This window comes from Cydia fagiglandana, chromosome 3 (genome assembly GCF_963556715.1).
Source record: "Cydia fagiglandana chromosome 3, ilCydFagi1.1, whole genome shotgun sequence".
In the NCBI taxonomy this organism is placed as follows: domain Eukaryota; kingdom Metazoa; phylum Arthropoda; class Insecta; order Lepidoptera; family Tortricidae; genus Cydia; species Cydia fagiglandana.
Window position 1 is genome coordinate 5,546,120 of NC_085934.1, and position 21,316 is coordinate 5,567,435.

The window sequence follows — 21,316 nt, forward strand, 5'->3', positions numbered from 1 at the left end:
TGAAACCCGAAAACTAAAAGCATCCTATGAAGTAGCGCTTTCGAGTGAAGCCAAAGAGCGAGCAGTAGAAGAGTCGTGATTACATGCATAGATTCGATTTCAAGCCACTCTTTTGCAGTTCGGCGTAAGGTCTTACGCGAAGTCTTCTGCCTTATGGCAAAGTTGATCTTCTCCCTTAATTACACTTGGGCGTGGATCCAAATCCAAGCTTTCCTCTTTCGCAGCTGGGCCTTCTGCCTTGCTCACACTTCGCCAATTCAATTCACTTGGTCAATTCAAAGCTCTGCTTTCTTGCATCTTTTCTGTATGAAAAAAACCTCGCTGAGACCCTTAAATGTCGAGCCCTATGCGAAGCTAGGCTGATAGAAAACTGTACCGTCCCTTCTCTGTATGAAATCCTGGATTCGCGCCTGGTTGGGACTAAAAGTAAAAAATAATGTATAACTGTCTATCAAATTGCGTTTTTTATATCGATAAATTTTCGCGCTCGCTTCGCTCGCGTTTACAATAACATTATAAGTTATGATAAAAGTGACATTCGGGTGGCGACTGCAGCAGCATTACTCTGTTAAACGTTACTGCTGTAGCACTGTCGATTTTCGTGATAAAATGATGTGACTGATTTCCATACTAAAAGTAAAAATGCACAACTATCTATCAAATTGCGTTTTTATATCGAAATTTTTCGCGCTCGCTTCGCTCGCCTTTTCAATAACTTTCTAATGTATGGCGACTACAACAGCATTACTCTGTTGCAACGTTACTACTGTAGCACTGTCGATTTTCGTGATAAATTGATGTGACCGATTTCCATACTAAAAGTAAAAATGTACAAATGTCTATCAAATTGCGTTTTTATATCGAAATTTTTTTTATATCGCAAAACTATTGATTTTGGTATGTAGTTTTATTTTGTGGTACCTAATTGTAAAATATTAAATCTGGACTGCAGTCCTCTAGCGTATCCATCTGTCAACTATACTTCAAGTTCCGCCTCCAGGGGAGAGGGAGAGAAATTAGGATTAGAAATTAGCCGCTTACTGACACAGATCGAATTCCACGCGGGCGGAGCCGCGGGCACAGCTAGTTTTTAAATAAATGCAGAAATATCCCAAACATTAACTTCCAATCAAACCCTCCCATACATTTAGTACGACGACTCAACCCTCAAAGAACGTCGGTGTTGTAAGAGACAAAACTGCTTGAGATTCATTATTTGCCATAATAAACTGTAATAAAATAATAAAACTACCGTTTATGGAATAATAAATCTAACACTTATTTTTTAAGGAAGTACATTTTTTGTTTACAGTAGTTTCTCGAAATGACGCCCTTCTTGTGCGATACATTGACGGGCCCCCTTAAATATTTCTAAATTAACTTTGCGGCGTGATTAAAAAATAAATGTTAGATTTATTATTTCATAAACGGTAGTTTTATTATTTTATTACAGTTTATTATCGCAAATAATGAATCTCAAGCAGATTTATCTCTTACAACACCAACGTTCTTTGAGGGGTGAGTCGTCGTACTAAATGTATGGGTGGGTTTGAAGTTAATGTTTGGGATATTTCTGCTTTTATTAAAAAAATATATTAATGTAATTTTACTCATTGGATAACGCACTTTCGATATCAATTTGAAATTTTCTGATATCTGTTATATTTACGGATTTATAGCCCGGCTACACTTAACGATTACACCCTGTATATCATTAGATAATTCATAGCCTATATCTATAGAATAAATCGTTCTTATGAGCGTATTTGGTGGGCATCCCTTATTAGTAAAAAAGCCTACTGCTTTATAATAGGGTGGCAATGGTGGCAGAAACCCATTTCATTTGTAAAATTGTAGGGATGAATGTATAGTTTATTGTAAATCCCAAATATATTAAATTACCCGCGGACAGAGCGACCGATTTTATTATTAGATAATTTTCACATGTATGAGCTCTGTTCTGTGTAAGTAATCCTAGAGCAGCTGTAAGCGCTGCGGTCTAACGATCCGCCCTCGGCTGCAGCGCTGACAGCGATGTATTGTGCCCGCTTCCCGCAGGCGCAGAGAGCTAGATACGAACGTTGTTATCGAGGCTGTCATACTAAGTTGCTTTTTCCCGTTAAATTTGTGTTTTGTAATTATTATTTGGCTTTCGCTCTTTCTCCTTCTGTTTGTATAAAGATAGATAGATGTGTGTATTGTGTGTCGTAACGGACAATAAATCGGTGTGCGAAAACGCACGCTTGGTGCCTATTATTTGCTCCTGCATCTGCACCCGCTTACCACGCCTAGCACAACTCTACCTTCCACATCTACAAAATTATCACCTGTAATTTATCTGTAAAATATTAAAACATTGTATTCACACTTTTCAAATGCCAGATTCAGTTTTTTTTTTTAAATGTTTGACTTTGGCCATAATTCAATTTGAATAGAAATCATCACCGCCACGCGCTACTAATTAATATTCAGAAAAAATATATGAGTGCCTATTTTTATTTTTTTGACATTAAGATTTTATTCTAGAAATTATAGACTAGTATTTTTTATACAATCTTTTTAATGTTTGACGATCCTTCTGTGAAATTCTTAGTGTTAAATTTGATATGTATAATAATCCAATTTTATTATGGAATAATATTAACATCAATAAATTGTTCTGATAGTTAGATTAAGATTAATTACGATTCATAAGAGCTTGTTGCTAGGCCTAGATTTTGCAATTTTTTATTTAGTACAAATCACCACACTGTGATTGTAAAGGCCAAAATTGTCCTAAAATTACATATCATTATCATTTATTGTGCAAAAATCAGTTTATTTGTATGAAGTAAAGTAAAGTAAAGTAAAGTAAAAATTTATTTGTGGAACACAGGTACAGTTAAGGTGTTATATATAAAATAATAAATAGAGCTCTGTGTTTTGCCTATTGGCGTACAAATATGAAACTTAAAATAATGGTGACTCATTACGAGTATGTTTACCATAAATTATTACATTCGTTATACCTACATACGATTATTTAAAAACTGAATTCCTCGTCCCTAAATTATACAAAAATGATATATAACTTGCCCTAGTTGCTAAAAGCATGAAGAAATATAGCATAGATTGGACTTCATAGATTGGAGCCGACCATTTCCCCTCTTCTCTTATTTTTGGTATACTAAGCCACTAGTATTGGGTTGCCTATAATTATTTTTCTTTGAATGTACTCGTAAACCTCTATCCGTTAGTATGCGATTCATTAATGGACGCACCATGGCCCAAATCGGGACACGGTTCTTTAACACGTAATGTTAATAATCAGTGAACATCTTTAATTACGCTCAAATGCTTAAGTTTCAGTACAGGTAAAAGTACATATGAGCTGTACTTTTAATGGTTAGTACAATCGGCATCAAATGGAGAGTGACGGCCAAAGTGACCAAATATAGCTATAGGATCTAAATGTGGACGAATAAGGTCAGGTGAAGCATATAAGGCCCACCTTTATTTTAACTGAAATAGTTATATTAATAATCAGGATATTATTACCAAATCAATGTTTCTTCATATATACCAAAATAGTTATAAAAATATTCCGGCGCTTTTGAAAAATACACGTTTTATAAAAAAACCATACCATGTTGGTTCGGAACCGGGCCTTGTTACTTGCACTGACAGTTGAACACTGACTTGAACATAAGTTCAAGAATAATAGAAAATATTACCGGGCCTTATTAGCTTTTATCATGAATTAATTTCATCTTCAATTTAAAATGGTCTATAGTAAAATACGGCCTACATGAGTCATGGAAAAACAAATTGTATTTTATTTAGAAAGTACTTATAATATATGTTGTTCATAATCTTCAGTAAGCTGACTTCTAGGAGTCTATCTATTATAATTAATGTAGATTGACAGTTTACTTAGCAAATTGTACTTTTATACCTTTGAAACAAGCATTTGAGCGTAATTAATGATGTTTACTGATTGTTAATCTTAAATATACCTATTATGTAGGGCACTTAAATTATTTTAGCGGACCGAGCGGATATGTATGTTTGTAGACCACTTTTTTATTTAAATAATTAAATTGTAATTCATTCAAAAAAAGGTTACTACAATTAGGGATATAGATACCTCACCTACCTTATTACAAAGCATTACAAAAATGTCCAAAGGCCAAAGCCACACTGATAAGACATAAGACCTCATAAATACCTATAAATAAACGTTCACTGAAAAAAACCCTAAGGCATTTCTGATAAGTAATTATTTTTCGTTACTGAGTTATCGTTTTGCACCGAATATCAATGAAATAAAAGCACGTTAATTTGATAGATACATTTATATAAAAATCGTCACATGGAACCAATATAGGTACTCGTAAACCAGACCACTGCGGTATTGGCTTTAAATATCGTTCTTTCAACTGATAATATAGCCACAAAAACTCGCTGAGACTGCAGGTCGAGTCTTGATTTCAATTTCTTTATGATATATCATTGAATTAACTTTCAAAGCACGTGATAGCTCTCAGAATAGCAACAAAACTGGTTGAAACTAAGAATTTTATTGCTGATATTATGTGAACAACATTGCTTCGTCTTCATAAATAAAATTTTAATAATTTATATTGTTTACGTTAAAATGTGAAGAAATTTGTTGATAAATTGTCTATCTAGTATATTGACATTATGTCATATATGTTTTTAAAATGACGTAATATGAATGCCAGCACAATGAAAATTTATTCCAATAAGATAAAACAAATCTTCAAACTTTTTTCATTTTTAGTGAATTAGGAAGAAACTAATTACACTGATTTGGTTGTGTTCGTATATTTTTTATATAATTTGTTATATTTTTAAAGTATTATGACTTATGAATAAAAACAAATCAAAATTTTAATGACTCTTGATCTCCGTGTGACATTATTCATTTACCCTATTTATTTTGAACACAGTTTTTCACTGGTATCATCATTCGTATACGGACATGAATTTATGTCATAAATGAACTGTCAAAATGGGAGATTTTAAGTACGCGTCCGCTCCGGACGGCCCACAGCGGGCATCTGATTCAAAGGAGAATTTGACAGATATGGCGGATGTATGGAAATTTTACGAAAGTTTACGTTTACGATTGAGTTTCTCTGTTGTCTTTAAGAGGAAAAATAGGAAAAGCCTGATTCGTTGTAGTCCAGTTATCTGGCTTTCGAAATCACTCGATTTTATAGCTTGAGCATCGAAATTTTTATACAAATTTTACTAAACGCTGACACTCGTTCATCTCGTTTTAGGTACAACTTTGCATGAGTGTATTTATTATATTGTAAAAGATTTCAAATTTTCAAGGGTGATTCGTTGTAAACACACTCTTTGGGATAATAATGATATTTATTATAAAAAAAATTATCAAGAGATGTGGACGCTAGCCACTAAACGGTGACTGCCTTTTTCGCTGATTTTGCTCGATGCAGTCTTAAAAGAGATCTTAGTGGACACCAAAAATTGATGATATCATGTGTAAAGTCTGTGAAAAAATCGAGCTCCCAGGTTCTACAGATGAAAAAGATGGCAGTGTATTTCGTATAGTCGCACCAATAAAAGTCTGCAGCGGATTTGCTAGCCCACGCAGTGAAAGTGTTATTTATACGTCATAATTTCATAGAAATTTGACGTTTAAAATGGCACTTGCACTGCGTGGGCTATCAAAATCGCTGCAGACTTTTTACAGTCTAACTTTAACCCTTTACCAGGCTAAGGGATATATATTTCCCACATATGGCCCTTCAAACATGTGTTCTATTTTCAATCAGTAAGACTGACATTCGATTGTCATTTTTGAACTGTCAGCCTGGTAAAGGGTTAATAACATAATGGGGTTACGAACTGTCAAAGATTTTCATAGATGGCGCCAGCATAGGTTTTACTTGAGTCTAATTTTGTCATCCAGGCCCTAAAAATAAAAACTTACCTAATTTGCCACTATTTATAATAACTAAACAGTTTTATAACTGTCATTCGCTCATCTGCCCGCTTGCCACGTGCATTTTATTTTCAATAGACCTATCCTTAACATCTCGTCCATTACTCACTACTCAGGCTTCGATTCTGGTTCCGGTTCCGATAAACCAAATTTAAAACATCAGGTTCCGTTTTCGGTTCCGATAAAACCACATCCGTTGCAATCCCTGAGCGGCTACCGCGAAAACCGAAAATCGCAAATTGCAGGGATCTTTCTCTTTTACTCCAATGAAGGCGTACCTAATTAGAGTGACAGAGAAAAATTCCCGCAATTTGCGAACTTCGATTTTCACGGTTATAGCCCTTGACTCTATTCCCCTGTAACTTGCGCCCGGCCTCAAGGGCCGAATCGCCATTCTTCGCTTCAGTCGGGCGTCAAAATGAGATATCACCGGGTATTGAATGACGAGCGCCACGGAAAGCGGTTACTGATATCCCTTCCCTTTTTGTGGACAAAGGGTTCCGTAATACCGATGCGTAATAAAGTGTTGGTTTAGTTATTGTGAGGCTGATTGTGTTTTTGTGTTGTCCGTGAAGCAGGAAAATGTAGGGATAAACATGTTTCTTGCAATTGTATCAGCTATTTCTTTAACCATGATAATTATACTCACAGAACAATACAATATTAACAGATGTATTTAAGTAGTGCATAATTATTTTCCATCGAATTTTCTCGGCAAGGTTCGTATTTGTCAGGCCGGCTACTTTATACTACTGAAATAGCATGATACGTTCGTACGTTTCCGTGAAAATACGATGGAAAATAATTATGCACTTCATCATTTGTGTAAAAATGTCCTATAATATTTATTTATTTATTTATTTATTTATTTATTTATTTATTTATTTATTTATTTATTCTGTACTCCAAGTGGAGGAAATTAAATGCAGCTAATGGGGTTGGTCACTGTCAAAGGTTTTAACAGATGGCGCCAGCATAGTTATTACCTATGAGATTTGGCTTAAAGGGCCAGGCCATAAAATTCCAAAAAAAGGGACAAGAATTTGACACTACTTATTCGTAGGACTGACAGGTAATAACCTATGCTGGCGGCATCTGTACCTACTGTACACAAATATTTCGATCTGCAAACCCCCTCTGTATGAATCTGATTAAAATAACTAGATTTTCATGGACTGTATGTTCCATCTAAGTAGTAATTTATTACAAGCATCTAGGTGATCTAGGGATACAAATAAACACTACCTGTTTTTGTTGTATTTTTTATTTAAATTGCCCTAATACTATACGTAGAAGGACATGTATTATTGAGTAATCGGTTCGAAATTCACCCAAGTGCCACCTTTAGGTCGGAAAGTAAGGATGTAGTGCTGATCGATCTCGAAGGGATATTTGGTTTTTGGAGAAGGTGTCAACTTGAAGTTGTCGAGGATCTTGATAATCGCCGCTTTTATATGCAATGTGACGAGACGAGCACCTGAAACAAATACGTAAGGTCGATACGGATAAGTGCGTCTGCGAGGTAAGTCTGGCTGGCTTTCGCATTGAAGCTGTTTACACAATGATTAATGTTTATTGAGACTTCATACATTAGCCACTAAACGCAAGTAACAAGTAGCAAATCAATATGAAAACAGGCCTCAATGTGAGGACTAGCCACACTTAGCTCGCTTAATATATAAAATTAAGGCCACTGAATAAAAAGTTACAATTGTAGGGTTTCGTACCCAAAGGGTAAAACGGGACCCTATTACTAAGACTCCGCTGTCCGTCCTTCCGTCCGTCCGTCCATCTGGCACCAGGCTGTATCTCACGAACCGTAGACAGTTGAAATTTTCACAGATGATATATTTCTGTTGCCGCTATAACCACAAATAGTAAAAAGTACGGAACCCTCGGTGGGCGAGTCCGTCTCGCACCGGTTTTTTCTTATTTGACTTACCTATGCACTTCTTTGGTCCATCTCCAAACGGCATAAAAGCAAACCTCGGTCTCTTAGCCACCTCCTCTTCTGTAAACCTTTCCGGGTCAAACTTGTCCGGGTCCGGGTAATATTTGGGGTCCTTATGGATGGCTCCTGCTGGTATGACGATGGGTGTACCCTTGGTGATCTTGAAGGGTTCAGATCCTGGCATGGGTACGTAGCAGTCGCTGGTGCACTCTCTAGATAGGAAGAAGCTGAACATCCGAAATGATTCTGCAAAACGTAAATTTGGGTTTAGGATTGAAATAATGGCAAAAGGCAAGGAAAACCTCGACCTGGAGGTCCCGGGTCTCCGGATCGTTCCTTGGACAAAGGTTGACCATCGCGATTCAATAAGGAAGTGTGCTGGGCACCTTTGCGTCGGGAGTGATGCGGGGTGGATTATTCGTTAGTTAAGTAGATTTCATAGTTTACATGCTGTAAGTACCTAAATATATTTAGAGTCTTACTAGGTACACGGCTCGATTCTGAAAATGATCTCTACTAGACCTCAACAAGTTACGATATGGATAATTTAAAGATATTTGTAAGATAGATATGTCAAATTTGACGTTTCCGCAATTCTGGAGGCCCTCTTGAACGATTTCGACAAGTTATGACTTACATATCCAAGTCACATCTAGTCGATATCTAATGTAAATCTAGTTGATCTCTATATCGTTTCTAGATCTTGTGATTATCTCGTTTCCCGAATACGCGTGACAGTCAGTAGAAGTTGCTAAGCGGGCGAGGTGTTCAAAATTACCTTGACGCGCTCTTATTCTCTTAACAATAAAGTCGCGTCAAGATCATTTTGTACACCTCGCCCGCTTAGCAACTATTGCTGCAGAGTGCTGACTGTACTACAGTGAAACCTGGTTAAGTGGGACCTGGATAAGTGAGAAACCTCTATAGCTGGGACTCATGGTGCGGTCCCGACACTTTAGCACTGAATTACCTCTGTTACTGAGAAAAAACGAACCTCTATAACTGGGATTCGTTGTGGTGATTTTATAGTCACATTTACCTCTATAATTGAGACAGAGAGTGTATTTTACCTCTTTTACTGAGACTATATTTATAAGATTACATTTTCCTAATCGTTTTTTAGAATTGTATAGGGAATTGACCTCTGTATCTGAAATAACGTCAATCTATGACCTCTCTAACTTGGACTTCATTGAACAATTTCCGTATTCTTACTAACTCTTAGTCTATCCAAAAATTCCGCATTTGCCTAGTTGTGTCTAAACAACTTCAAGTTTAATTTAGTTAATTTATGTAAGTAGTCAAAACTATCGAAACGAAAGCTGAAATTTTGATAAGTAACACGAAAAAATAAATTTTCATTTATTAAATTTCTAATACGCAATGAAGTCTGTATCAAATTTAATTTAATTTTGAAATATCTATCCTTTGAAGAATCATTCAAAATAAATTCAAAGAAATATTTAAACAGACTTAAAAAATATTTAGGGTCAAGGATTATTTTACCTTATTTAATTTTAAAGATAATCACTAAATACCTTATTAACCACCTCTATAACTGAAATATACTCTATTCTCACCTCTATTAATGGAACCCTCTATAAATGAGACAAAAAAATATTTGTACCTGGCTAACTGGGAGCCTGGGTAAGTGGTAAACCTCTTTAAGTGAGACAAATTTGCTCGTCCCTTGAGATCCCACTTATCCAGGTTTCACTGTATTTTCAAAATAAATTCATGATAATATGTCAATGCTATTTTACTCGCAGTTATCACACCGTGATAGCTAGTTAGACAGTAGACAGCAGGTAGACTATTGAAATTTTCACAGATGATGTATTTTTGTTGCCCCTATTACGAAAAGTACTAAAATGTACGGAACCATCGATGGGAGAGTCCGACTCGCACTTGTCAAGTTTTTTATACTTACCATTATACACCATATCGAGGTATTTGGCACCTTCGATGTCTTCAATTGTGAATTCGCCATTGTTTTTTGATTTGATTGCTTTGACCTCAGATCGGAGTCTCTCCTGAATTTCTGGGTGTTTTGAGAGCTGAAATATAAATAGTTGTATCTAATAATAAGCTGTATTTTTAGTATTTTAAATCTTGTTTGTCTATGAAGAGCCTTTGAGACACCTAAATCGAGGAAAATTCTGAAAGAGAAATATACGCTTAAAAAGTTAACGGCTAGTGACCCTGCCTACGAAGTTAGAGGTTCCGGGTTCAAGTCCCGGCAAGGGCATTTATTTTTGGGTTTATTACGAATACTTGTTCCTGAGTTACGGATGTTTTCTATGTTTAGATACAGGAGGTTTTTATCTACATAAGTATGTGCATTTCATCGCCAAGTATCTATTACGAGTACAAGCTTAGTTTAGGACTAGGACGATCTGTGTAATATTGTCCTCAAATATTTATTGATATACCTATCTATATATATAAATGCAAGTGTCCTGACTGACTGACTGACTGATTCATCAACGCAGAGCCGAAACTACAAAAGCCAGAAAGTTGAAATTTGCACACCAGATTGCATTTATAAAGTGTACAAGAGATAAGAAGCGATTTTGAGAAATTCAACCCCTAAGGGGGTTAAAAAGGGGATGAAAGTTTGCATGGGGTTAAAGTTTTCTTTTAAGCTAGGAATTCGAAACTTCGTAAAAAGATATATTATTAAAATACAAGAAAACTAATTTCAGCGTTTTTGAAAATTCATCCCCTAAGGTGGTGAAAAAGGGGTTGAAAGTTTGTATGGATATCAAAAAAATTTTCAAGTGGTGGACTTGAATCTTTGTATTTAGGGATATTATTAGAAGACAGGAAAAGTAATTTCAGCGTTTTGTAAAATTCATCCCCTAACAGGGTAAAAAAGGGGTTGAAAATTTTAATCCATTACAAATGCTTTGTAACTTCGTAGAAAGGCATAATAGCCGATTACAAAAAAAGTGGTTGCAACGTTTTTGGAAATTCAACCCCTAAGGGGGTTAAAAAGGGGATGAAAGTTCGTCTTCGGGTGCAAATTTTATTTTAAGTTAGGAACTTGAAACTTTGTAAAAAAGTATCGAATTCAAATACAAGAAAACTAATTTCAGCGTTTTAGAAAATTCATCCCCCAAGGTGGTGAAAAAGGGGTTGAAAGTTTGTATGGATATCGAAAAATTTTTCGAGCGCGGCACTTGAATCTTTGTATTTGGGGATATTATTAGAGGATAATAAAAGTAATTTCAGCGTTTTGTAAAATTCATCCCTTAACAGGGTTAAAAAGGGATGATAGTTTGTATGGGGTTAAAGTTTTCTTTTGAGCTACGAATTTTAAACTTCGTTAAAAGATATATTATTAAAATACAAGAAAACTAATTTCAGCGTTTTTGAAAATTCAACCCCTAAGGTGGTGAAATAGGGGTTGAAAGTTTGTATGGATATCAAACATTTTTTCGAGTGTGGGACTTGAACCTTTGTATTTAGGGATATTATTAGAAGACAGGAAAAGTAATTTCAGCGTTTTGTAAAATTCATCCCCTAACAGGGTTAAAAAGGGGTTGAAATTTTGTATCCATTACTAAATGGTTTTGAAACTTCTTACAAAGGCATAATAGCCGATTAAAAAAAAAAGTAATTGCAACGTTTTTGGAATTTTTACTCTTAAGGGGGTTAAAAAGGGGATGGAAGTTCGTCTGCGGGTGCAAATTTTATTTTAAGCAAGGAACTTGAAACTTTGTAAAAACGTTTTAAATTAAAATACAAGCAAACTCATTTCAGCGTTTTTGAAAATTCATCCTCTAAGGTGGTGAAAAAGGGGTTGAAAGTTTGTATGGATACCAAAAATTTTTCGAGCGCGGGACTTGAATCTTTGTATTTAGGGATACTATTAGAAGACAATAAAAGTAATTTCAGCGTTTTGTAAAGTTCATCCCCTAACAGGGTTAAAATGGGTTTCAAAGTTTAAATCCATAACAAATGCTTTGAAAATTCTTAGAAAGGCATAATAGCCGATTACAAAAAAAAAGTAATTGCAACGTTCTTGCAAATGTTCTTGAAATTCAACCCCTACGGGGGTTAAAAAGGGGATGAAAGTTCGTCTTCAGGTGCAAATTTTATTTGAAGCTAGGAACTTGAAACTTTGTAAAAAGGTATTATATTAAAATACAAGAAAACTAATTCAAGCATTTTTGAAAATCATCCCCCAAGGTAGTGAGAAAGGGGTTGAAAGTTTGTATGGAGATCGGATATTTTGTGAGTGCGGAATGCGGAACTTGAATCTTTGTATAAGGGCATAGGTACGTATCTATTATGAGAATACAAGAAAAGTAATTTCAGCAACCAACATCAAAAGCCACTTGACTTAAAACTTCATACAACTTGCTAAAAAAGAAAAGTACTTAATTTCAACATTGCTTGGATATTAAAATTATAGGTACTAAAGATGTAAAATGTTGAAGATAAGATTCCACGCGGACGAAGTCGCGGGCAACAGCTAGTTTTATATAAGTACTAAAAATAACACGTGATTAATAATTATACCCAGTTTAAAATGTTATAAATAATTATAATAATTTGGACACGGCGCGTAAGGTAAAAGTACGCTTCACCGAACGGTCTGAATCCGTCCGTATCACCGAATTTCTTCTATTTTAGGCTATAAGTCGATTACTTACAGCTGATATTTACTTGCGTATTTTTTTTTTCACGAGTTAAATACCTGTCCCTTCCATTAGGCCTCAGAGTCGGCCAATTTGTGCCGCAGTTGGGACGTGGCAATTGATCAAAACAGGTCGTCGCTGCCGATTGCCACTTTGTATGGGCAACCTTAAAGAAATCGTTAAGAAGTTGCGTATATTTCTTAAGGCCATAAAACCTTTTAAATTTATTTCTGTGTTTCAAAGTATGGTTTTACAGTGTGATTACCTAATTAGTTTGTGTATTTTAGTAAATTTAATTAATTTAGTGCAGTCATATTATCAGAAATTAAGCTTAATGTGAGTTCGGTGATGAGTACACCGACAAATTGATTGGAAGGTATTATCGAACAGCGTCCGGAATCAGAAAAAGCGTATGTTTTTGAAATTATTTTTCTAGTGGTTGATTACGAACTATTTAGATTAACTACCTAATTTCACAAATAAATTAATGTATTTGTAATTTTATGAGCAATTGGCGAACAACAATAACCTATATAGATTATTATAAAACTGCGTTTGAAATGTTCATGTTTTACGACTTTTTGGCATCAAAATAAGGTTTTTGGCAAGACTATTATCAAACAATAATTTTAGAAATTTTACGCCAGTATTAGCGAGAACTTTATATATGTACGGTTTAGTAAAGGATTCAAGTATTAAATTAATTGATAGATTTGTAGTTATACCATATTGAATACGATTTAAGTACTATTTTCAAAATCTGTTCGCGAAATAGGTTCCACATATTTTCCATGTTTCGTTCACCGAACGGCTGTTCGGTGAATGGTACCCATGGTCTCTGCTACCGAACTCACGTTTGCGTTGACCATGTTTCTATTCGACGTTCATTAGAATATCATCCTTATTATTATAACGACTAGGTCTATATTTATATGTTTATTTTTTGTTACCATTATTTCAATGCCAGCCCTTCTCAAACTTTAGACATGCTTATTGGACGCCTGATAATAGTCTCGGAATGTGGATAAAAAAACCGAATCTTTATTATTTAAACTTAAACTTTATTATTTTTATTATCAAAAAATAATAAAGCAATAATATTTTATACAGGATGGTCCAAACCTAGACAACCAACATTTTTTTTAGATTCGTCTCGTCGTAGTCGTCATCTCGTCGTCGTGGGGTGATTTAAACTTGACTTTTTAAACTTCAAACTATTGTTATTTAACCTTCCCTAGAAAATGGACGAGACAAAATGCATAAAACAGCTAAATTTTTTTATACATATACGTAAGTACATGTTTGATAATTGTTGCATACCTACCTATTTGGGATGACTTATTTTTCAAAAGTATTTTTCAATAAAAAAGACACGTCAAGATCGCTTACCACCTTTCTAATGCTAAAAAAACAAAGTATAGTAGGGATTTAATACTGAACTACTAAAGTTTGGGCACCACTCAACACCATATTTTCATACAATTATTTCCTAGTTCGGTAATGTGGCCTCCCTATTCGGTATAATGAACAAATCACGTTTCATAGTTCGGTAAATGGTACAATCAAGGAAACTGGAAGAAATTATTTTAAAAATACTTTTAATATACGTCCAATCATTTCAGTAATTTATAGTTATGTTTAAATGAGGACAAATTTATCTAAGTTTCAATTTTAGTATTGAACATATTCGTATGCAAATATCAGAACTAATTAAAAAAGAAACGTAAGTGTAGGTCTTAAGCATTCGGTGAAGCGTACTTTTACCTTATAGTACGTCGGTTCCTCACTCTGCGACCCTGACCACCGGCAGCTTGGGCCCTGCCCCGCTGCCGGAGGCACCCTAGGTTAGGTTTTTTATAATGTGTTTATATGTATTTTTTATTGTTTTGTAAGTGTTTTTATATTTTACTTTTATTATCATATTATAAATGACCTAGCCTAAGAAGAATGATAAATAAAGATTATAATACAATTATAAATAAAAATGGTAAATGTTATAAATAAAATATTAAATAAGTGGTATTAATTAATCATTCTTACCAGATATAAGGTTACCGCCAAAGTATTGCTAGCAGTCTCGTACAAATCCACAATCATCACGAACATTTGCCCGCTCATGTATTCATCTGTGTATACTGAAAATGAGAAATTTGATTTATCAACATTATATTCCTTTTTTATAGCCTATATAGTGTCCTTAATCCTTAAGGATGACTCACGCTAGACCGGACCGGGGCCGGGCCGAAGCTTGTGGCGCTTCGTTTTCTATGGAAAGCACCACGTGATCACCGATCAGCCGTCATAACACAGAATAATTAATAGTACTAGGTACAGAAGACTCATCTCTCTACAAAACGCGTCTGTTACGATCAGAACAGATATGGCCGCTAGGTGGCGACAGCGCCACGCGCGGCTTATGGCTAGCCACCAAAATTGGTGTGAAACGGATGTATTTTTAGCTGCATGTAGCAAAGCGACGAAATCGCGTAGTGAGCCACGCCTGGTAAATGACATGTCGGACGCCCCGGACCGCACACGGCCCAGGCACGGCCCGGTCTAGCGTGAGTCATCCTTTATACTAAGGCCTTATATTTGTCCTTCGCCACTCGTCACGGCTTGATTTACTCGTTTATTTATATCTTGTGTAGAACGTTCACAGCATTACCGATCATTTATATTAGCATATTATTTCCACTAATACACCTTGGCACGGTCACTTTACGTAATGTTAATTCTACATTTGTATTCCAGTGATACGTCCTACACTACAAATATTATTTACCTAGTTTTTAAGATCTGTACACTATGGTTGCAATAAATAAATGACTAAATGACTAAAATTGTAAAGTCGCACCAATAAAAGTCTGCAGCGGATTTGATAGCCCACGCAGTGTAAGTGTTATGTATATGTATACGTCATAATTTCATAGAAGTTTGACGTTTAAAATGACACTTGCACTGCGTGGGCTATCAAAATCGCTGCAGATTTTTATGGTCTGACTATACAGTTGTCATCAGATATATCGGAGCGGCCAAGCTGACAGTTCAAAAACAAAACTCATTTGACTAGTAGTCAAATACCCTATTGTAAACTAGCACTCGTAATAGTCCGTAATAGACCACCGGTGGCCGGGCAGCAGCGTCCTTCAAATTCGGTGTACTCGACTGCGATCGCCAACCCGCCTGCCAAGCGTGGCGATTGCATTCACCCCCCCTAACAAGGGGGAGGCCTATGTTCAGCAGTGGACGTCTTATGGCTGAGATGATGATGATGATGACTCGTAATAGTAAGTAGGTACCTACCTCCTTTGGTATCGTTTTCCTTCTGTGCCAGAAGAAGTTGAATGAGATCATTTCGCTTTTCACCAGTCGCCAATCTTTCCTTTATTACCTTGCGCATGATCGCGACCATCACGTCCGTGAGTTTTTGTGAAGCGAACCTGCAGAAAAAATAATATTAAGGGCCAGTTGCACCATCCACACTTGACAGACTGATCAACGGCAATCGGCCGTGAACTATGAAACTTATAAAATTTTGCAAACGCTTTAACGGTGACAAACAGTTTAGTGCAACCGACCCTTAGTGTATAAAACGGTTGGTTAACATGACAATTACATAATTCTGTAGGATGGTAGATATTCCATCTGTCCAATATATTGGTCCAATGTGTATTTGCGTCTCACGTTTTGCTTAATGAGAAAATAAGACCCAATGCACATTGGACAAAGAAGTTGGACAGGTGGAATAACAACCGTAGGCACGACCAGGATGAAAGAAGTGACGAATGGTAACAAAGTATTGTAATAATTGCAGACAGAAAAAATCTTATACACGTGAAAAGCTTTATTTAATTTTTAACAAGCAGAAACGTCTGCGAACTATGCTATTAAGCTTAGAATATATTTTTTTTTTCTTATTATGAATGGGCTTACTCATGGCCACAGACTAGCCGAGGCGTAGACGTGGCCTAAGATGGAGCGAGCTCGCCCAGAAGGTGCCTGTTCACTCTTGATTTGAAGGTTGCCGGTTGCGGTTAAAAGTGGAAAATTACAGTCTTGGGTGAAACTTGAACTCCTCTAGGGCCATACGGTGGAAAGATTGGCTAGCTATGGATGAGGTCTTGGTGGCTCCATCCAGGTCTTGGTGGATCCAGACGCCATGAGTTGAAGTCTCTCGCGAGACAATAATTTTTCCCCATTTTTAATTTATTCTAAACTTATAGTTCTTTTTTTTTAGCATTAGAAAGAACTCCGCAGAAGCAAGCGTACAGTTTTTATCAGGCTCGTTAATTGTTAATAATTATTGAATTATCTAATGCAGCATGGTCAATACATATAATTCACTTCAAATTGTTACCGCTAAAAGTGCCAGATTTAGAACCACAAGCGAACTTCTGCGAAGTTCTTTCTAATGCTAAAAAAAATGGACTATAAAGAGAAGCTTTAATTGTTTTGACGAATAAGTACTGCTAGTACAGTCAACGGTAAAAATATGGGTGTAGACAACTTACTCAAAAATATGTCCCATAGTTCTTAATTCACTGACATAAGAGCAATGGGACATATTTTTGAAATGATCTGTGCACCCATATTTTTACCGTTGACTGTACCTACGTAGAAATATGGTAAGAACCTTTAGGTTCAACTAATAACTTGTGCAATAATAAAGCGACTTACCTTGTTGGGAAAAACTTATTTATTATCGGCATGCGTTGAAAAAACTGTTTGATGTTCTCGAAAACTGTGGTCTCAAAATGTATCTCATTTGTTAACATGGACAACAATGAGTCTTTATTCTCAAACGAGTTATTTTCAATACCATAAAAGGCATTTCCTATGACATCTGTGGCGTACAACATGGATAGCTGTAATAAAAGGAAAAAATGCTAAGAATTTTTTGAAAAATTTAACGTTTCATTCTTACACTGGGAAGTAGTAACTTCCCATTGTAAGAATTAAGAAGTAATTACTACCGTACAGAAAGGACACTTCCTACAAAACCGAAGTTTGGCAGCGATTCAGGGACGAATCATGATGCCCCTTTCTAATGTAAGGCACTATCCTTATCGGCTATTTGATTTGTCAATATTCAAGTCATTTTCTTATCTGTGGTCGTGCCCGCAAAGGGACTTCAAGTTGTGTCAACCCTAATAATATAAAATTTGGTAAGTTTGATGAGCGCCTCATTCTGGGCGGAATAACTCGTTTTGTACTCAGGGGAAATTTTCGTAGAACATAGAGTAAAATTGCGCTTATATTCAACCTATCTATCAACCAAAATCTATTGAAATCTGGCGAAAGCAAAGAACCACAACAAAATAAAAAAATCTCTAATAAAAATCTTACTTTGCCAGCTTCAAATTCGGTTGATCCATCGCAGTTTTTCGTCACATATTTAACCATTTCGTCTCCCACTTTCAGTATACTGGGCAAATAGCCCTTCAGCTTGGCTAAACTCAAAGATGGGGTTACTTGAGCCCGAGCAGACTTCCATTCCTCGCCTTTGAGAACGAACGGGTGCACAGAAGCCACAGGATCTGCGTTTTTGTCTATCTATAATTTAAAAAAAACTATGGTAATAAAACACACACAGACACAAAAGGAAGGAAACATAATAATTATTTTGTTTTGGCAAAGTTATCGCTAATATTGATACCCGATCAAGCGAATCATTCCAAAACTCGCTTCGCTCTCGCTCGGATCAAGATTTTCTACACCTAAAACCGAATTGTAGGTATAGTTCCGCCGGCCGAATATTCGGCGGCCGGATACCGAATATTCAGCCGATGTTCAGGCCGAACATCCGGTATCCGGCCAAACAACTATCCGTTGCATCTCTAGACTGTTGGGCCCCAGCATACATTCCGCGACTCTTCTCTTTCCGCACAGAATCTAATATCTATTCTAAATTAATATATTTAAGAATTTAGATATTTAAGAATTTAGAATAAGTATTCTAAATTCTTAAATATCTATTCCCCTACACTATTCCCCTACAAAGTTAAATCCAAAAGTCACGCTTTATTTTTATATATTTCTTACCAAAAGCTATCAGAGGCTTACCGTAAATCCATTGAAGTTGAAACTAGAGAATTCCGATATGAGAATCGTTTTGATGATATCCATGTCCTTTACGATCAATGCGGGGACGCACATCATATAGTACCCGATCAATGGTGCGTCAGGAAACTCTCTGGCAAAAAAAGTAAGCATTTAAGGATGATTATTGGTTGGTTCCCTCACGACTTCTCTCATCTTCGCCTAAGTGGAAGGGCAGTCTAATCCGAGGGCCACGGAACCTCGGATTAAGTAGACTGCCTTTACTGCCTCTCTGAGGTATAGTTATGTGATTTGGTTTGCTCCCACTTATTGGTGCAAGTGAGATGCACTACGAGACGAATCAAATTCGTATCGTAACATGATCGAAAACATAACAAATATTCATATTAAGTAGAATCGGTCTCCAGTTTAAAGGTCTACAAAATTGCTCCCACAAATATCAATTGAGCGTGGTATCCTGTCATTATCTAAAAGTGACTTGCAATTTGTACACAGCACCGCATTCGGCTTTTATCTTGTGACAATTTGAACTTACAAATCTTACAATTTGATGTCAAAATACTCAAAATGATGTTAACTACCCGTGCGTCTCGCTCGACCTAAACGCGTAAGCGCCATGAATCTTACGGCACTTACGACGTTTTGGTCGCGTGATACAGGTTGCGATTGCGACATTTTCATTGTTTGGCGTCTCTATATTGATGAAATCAAAACTCCGATGCATGGAATGAAGTAAATGCTAAATTGAAACTTACTTGTACATAGCTTCATAAAATTCGATCAAATGTTTTTTCACCAGTATAATAGGCTTAAAGTGTCCAAAAAATCTTTCATTTCCTGACGCTGTGGGCACTCCTTTTTTCTCCCAATGATCATATTTGAGACTTCTAAACACATAATATACAAGGGCAATCAACGCTAGTGCTATATATAGCCACATATTTTGAGAGGGGTCTGCGTAGTTTGATGTCGCGGTGTATACTGAGTCCTTGCTATCTGCTTCTACGATATAATAATATGAAGTTTTATAATTTGTAATGATTTATCGTTCTAGCTTTGTTTTGTTTTTGTATGCAACGATTTGTTATCTCATTATTTAACCCTGAACTGTTGTTGTCATTTTATTGTGTCTGTTTCCCAATCGTTGAACTTTTATAGAACATGTAGCGTAATTGACGCACTACTAAATAAATAGTACAAGGCCGGTAAACAAGAATTTACAAACGAGTGTGAGTTGAATTAACACGAGTTCGTGGCACACACAATGTTTTTAGTCACACTTGTGCGAAAAAAAGGCAAAAACAATAAAACTTCTACCGAATTTCGGACGTACATTACAGCCCTGAAATTTAGGATTTACGGACCACATCGCCTACGTGCAATAACGCCTTTTAAGAGCAAGTATGTAGATCACGTATTACTCTTACGATGAAAAATCACTACACTTTCAACGATCCCATTAAATTTCCCATGTGTACATTCAAACACACACATTGACGTCCCTTCCAGATGCAGCCAATTTGTATACAAATTAGAGTCTTCACCACTTTCACCAAGTTCTAAATCAGAATTAATCCCTGTTTCGGCAAGTAGGCTTCAGCCCTAGACACCCTAGGCGCATAATTAGCTACCCCGTCTGGGAGGGTGCGTTAAGACAGGAATACAACGTGCCAATTGAATTAAAACTCAATTGGATTAAAACTCAATCGGGTTTTAATTGGATTAAGAGCGTCTTTGGTTGCCTGCTTGGGCGTATGATGGAGTAATACGGATGAATATGAATGGGATGCTAAATTTGACATTAGAAGATTATTTTGTTACCCGTCCTCTACATATCGAGTAGGTATGCTCTGTTCCTCCTTGATAACCTATACGACACGATTTTGAATTTTTCATCCTTGGTTTTTCCTCTTTGCTTCAACTTTTGATAAATTCACCGAGTCGTAACAGGTATCAAAGCATACTTATATTTCTTCTTCTATCTATGGTTCTCAACAAACTTCTGTCCCACTTCTTCTCTTCTTCTTCTTCAGCGTGTGCTCGCCCACCGTTGGGCATACGCCTCTCCAATCTCTCTCCATTTTGAGCGGTTGTTGGTCACTCTTATCCAGACTGGTCCCGCAGTCTCTTTTATGTCATCGGACCATCGGGCGGGAGGTCTGCCTACACTTCTTCTGCCTAGCCGGGGTCTCCACTCTAGAACGCCCTTGCTCCACCGTTCGTCGCGAAGTCGGCACATATGCCCTGCCCAGGCCCATTTTAGCCTGGCGACCCTGTGACCTATATCGACGACTTTTGTGCGTTTTCGGATGAGCTCGTTTCGTTTCTGTCCCACTAATGACGATTTAAGGTATATTAAGTAGAAAACTTTCGCAATGTTTACCTTTTATCTCTAAAACAACAATAATAAAAACAAAATTAAAGGAAGGAAAACATAAACAAATACTATTAAAACCGGAAAAGTGCTAGTCGGACTCGCCCACCGAGGGTTCCGCTTTTTAGTATTTGTTGTTATAGTGGCAACAGAAATACATCATCTGTGAAAATTTCAACTGTCTAGCTATCACGGTTCATGAGATACTGGTGACGGACAGTCCGTCTTTGTGTTCCGTTTTTACCCTTTGGGTACGGAACCCTAAAAAATACACTATGTTCTTGGATTTGTTGTAGGTACCTATCTAA

General features: G+C 36.4%; 1 protein-coding gene across 1 annotated transcript; it reads right to left on the bottom strand.

The window, feature by feature from the left end:
- Positions 1-7,247: 7,247 nt before the first annotated feature.
- Positions 7,248-19,597, bottom strand: LOC134679898 (cytochrome P450 6j1-like). Its single transcript, XM_063538829.1, has 9 exons — positions 19,390-19,597; positions 18,638-18,767; positions 17,921-18,127; positions 17,252-17,439; positions 15,878-16,014; positions 14,615-14,709; positions 9,859-9,985; positions 7,920-8,174; positions 7,248-7,454 (listed from the first exon to the last, which is right to left on the bottom strand). The coding sequence occupies exons 1-9, from the start codon at positions 19,572-19,574 to the stop codon at positions 7,282-7,284; spliced, it is 1,497 nt and encodes a 498-aa protein (XP_063394899.1). The 5' UTR covers positions 19,575-19,597; the 3' UTR covers positions 7,248-7,281.
- Between the last annotated feature and the right edge of the window lie 1,719 nt (positions 19,598-21,316).

Bases quoted from the DNA above. Each gene is read 5' to 3' on its own strand.
- LOC134679898 (XM_063538829.1), bottom strand. From the start codon at position 19,574: ATGTGGCTATATATAGCACTAGCGTTGATTGCCCTTGTATATTATGTG. The intron at 16,015-17,251 runs GTAAGTCGCTTT...TTTTTTCTGCAG, and splicing joins AATAAGTTTTTCCCAACAAG to GTTCGCTTCACAAAAACTCA. The intron at 9,986-14,614 runs GTAAGAATGATT...TTTATATTTCAG, and splicing joins TGGCGGTAACCTTATATCTG to CTCTCAAAACACCCAGAAAT.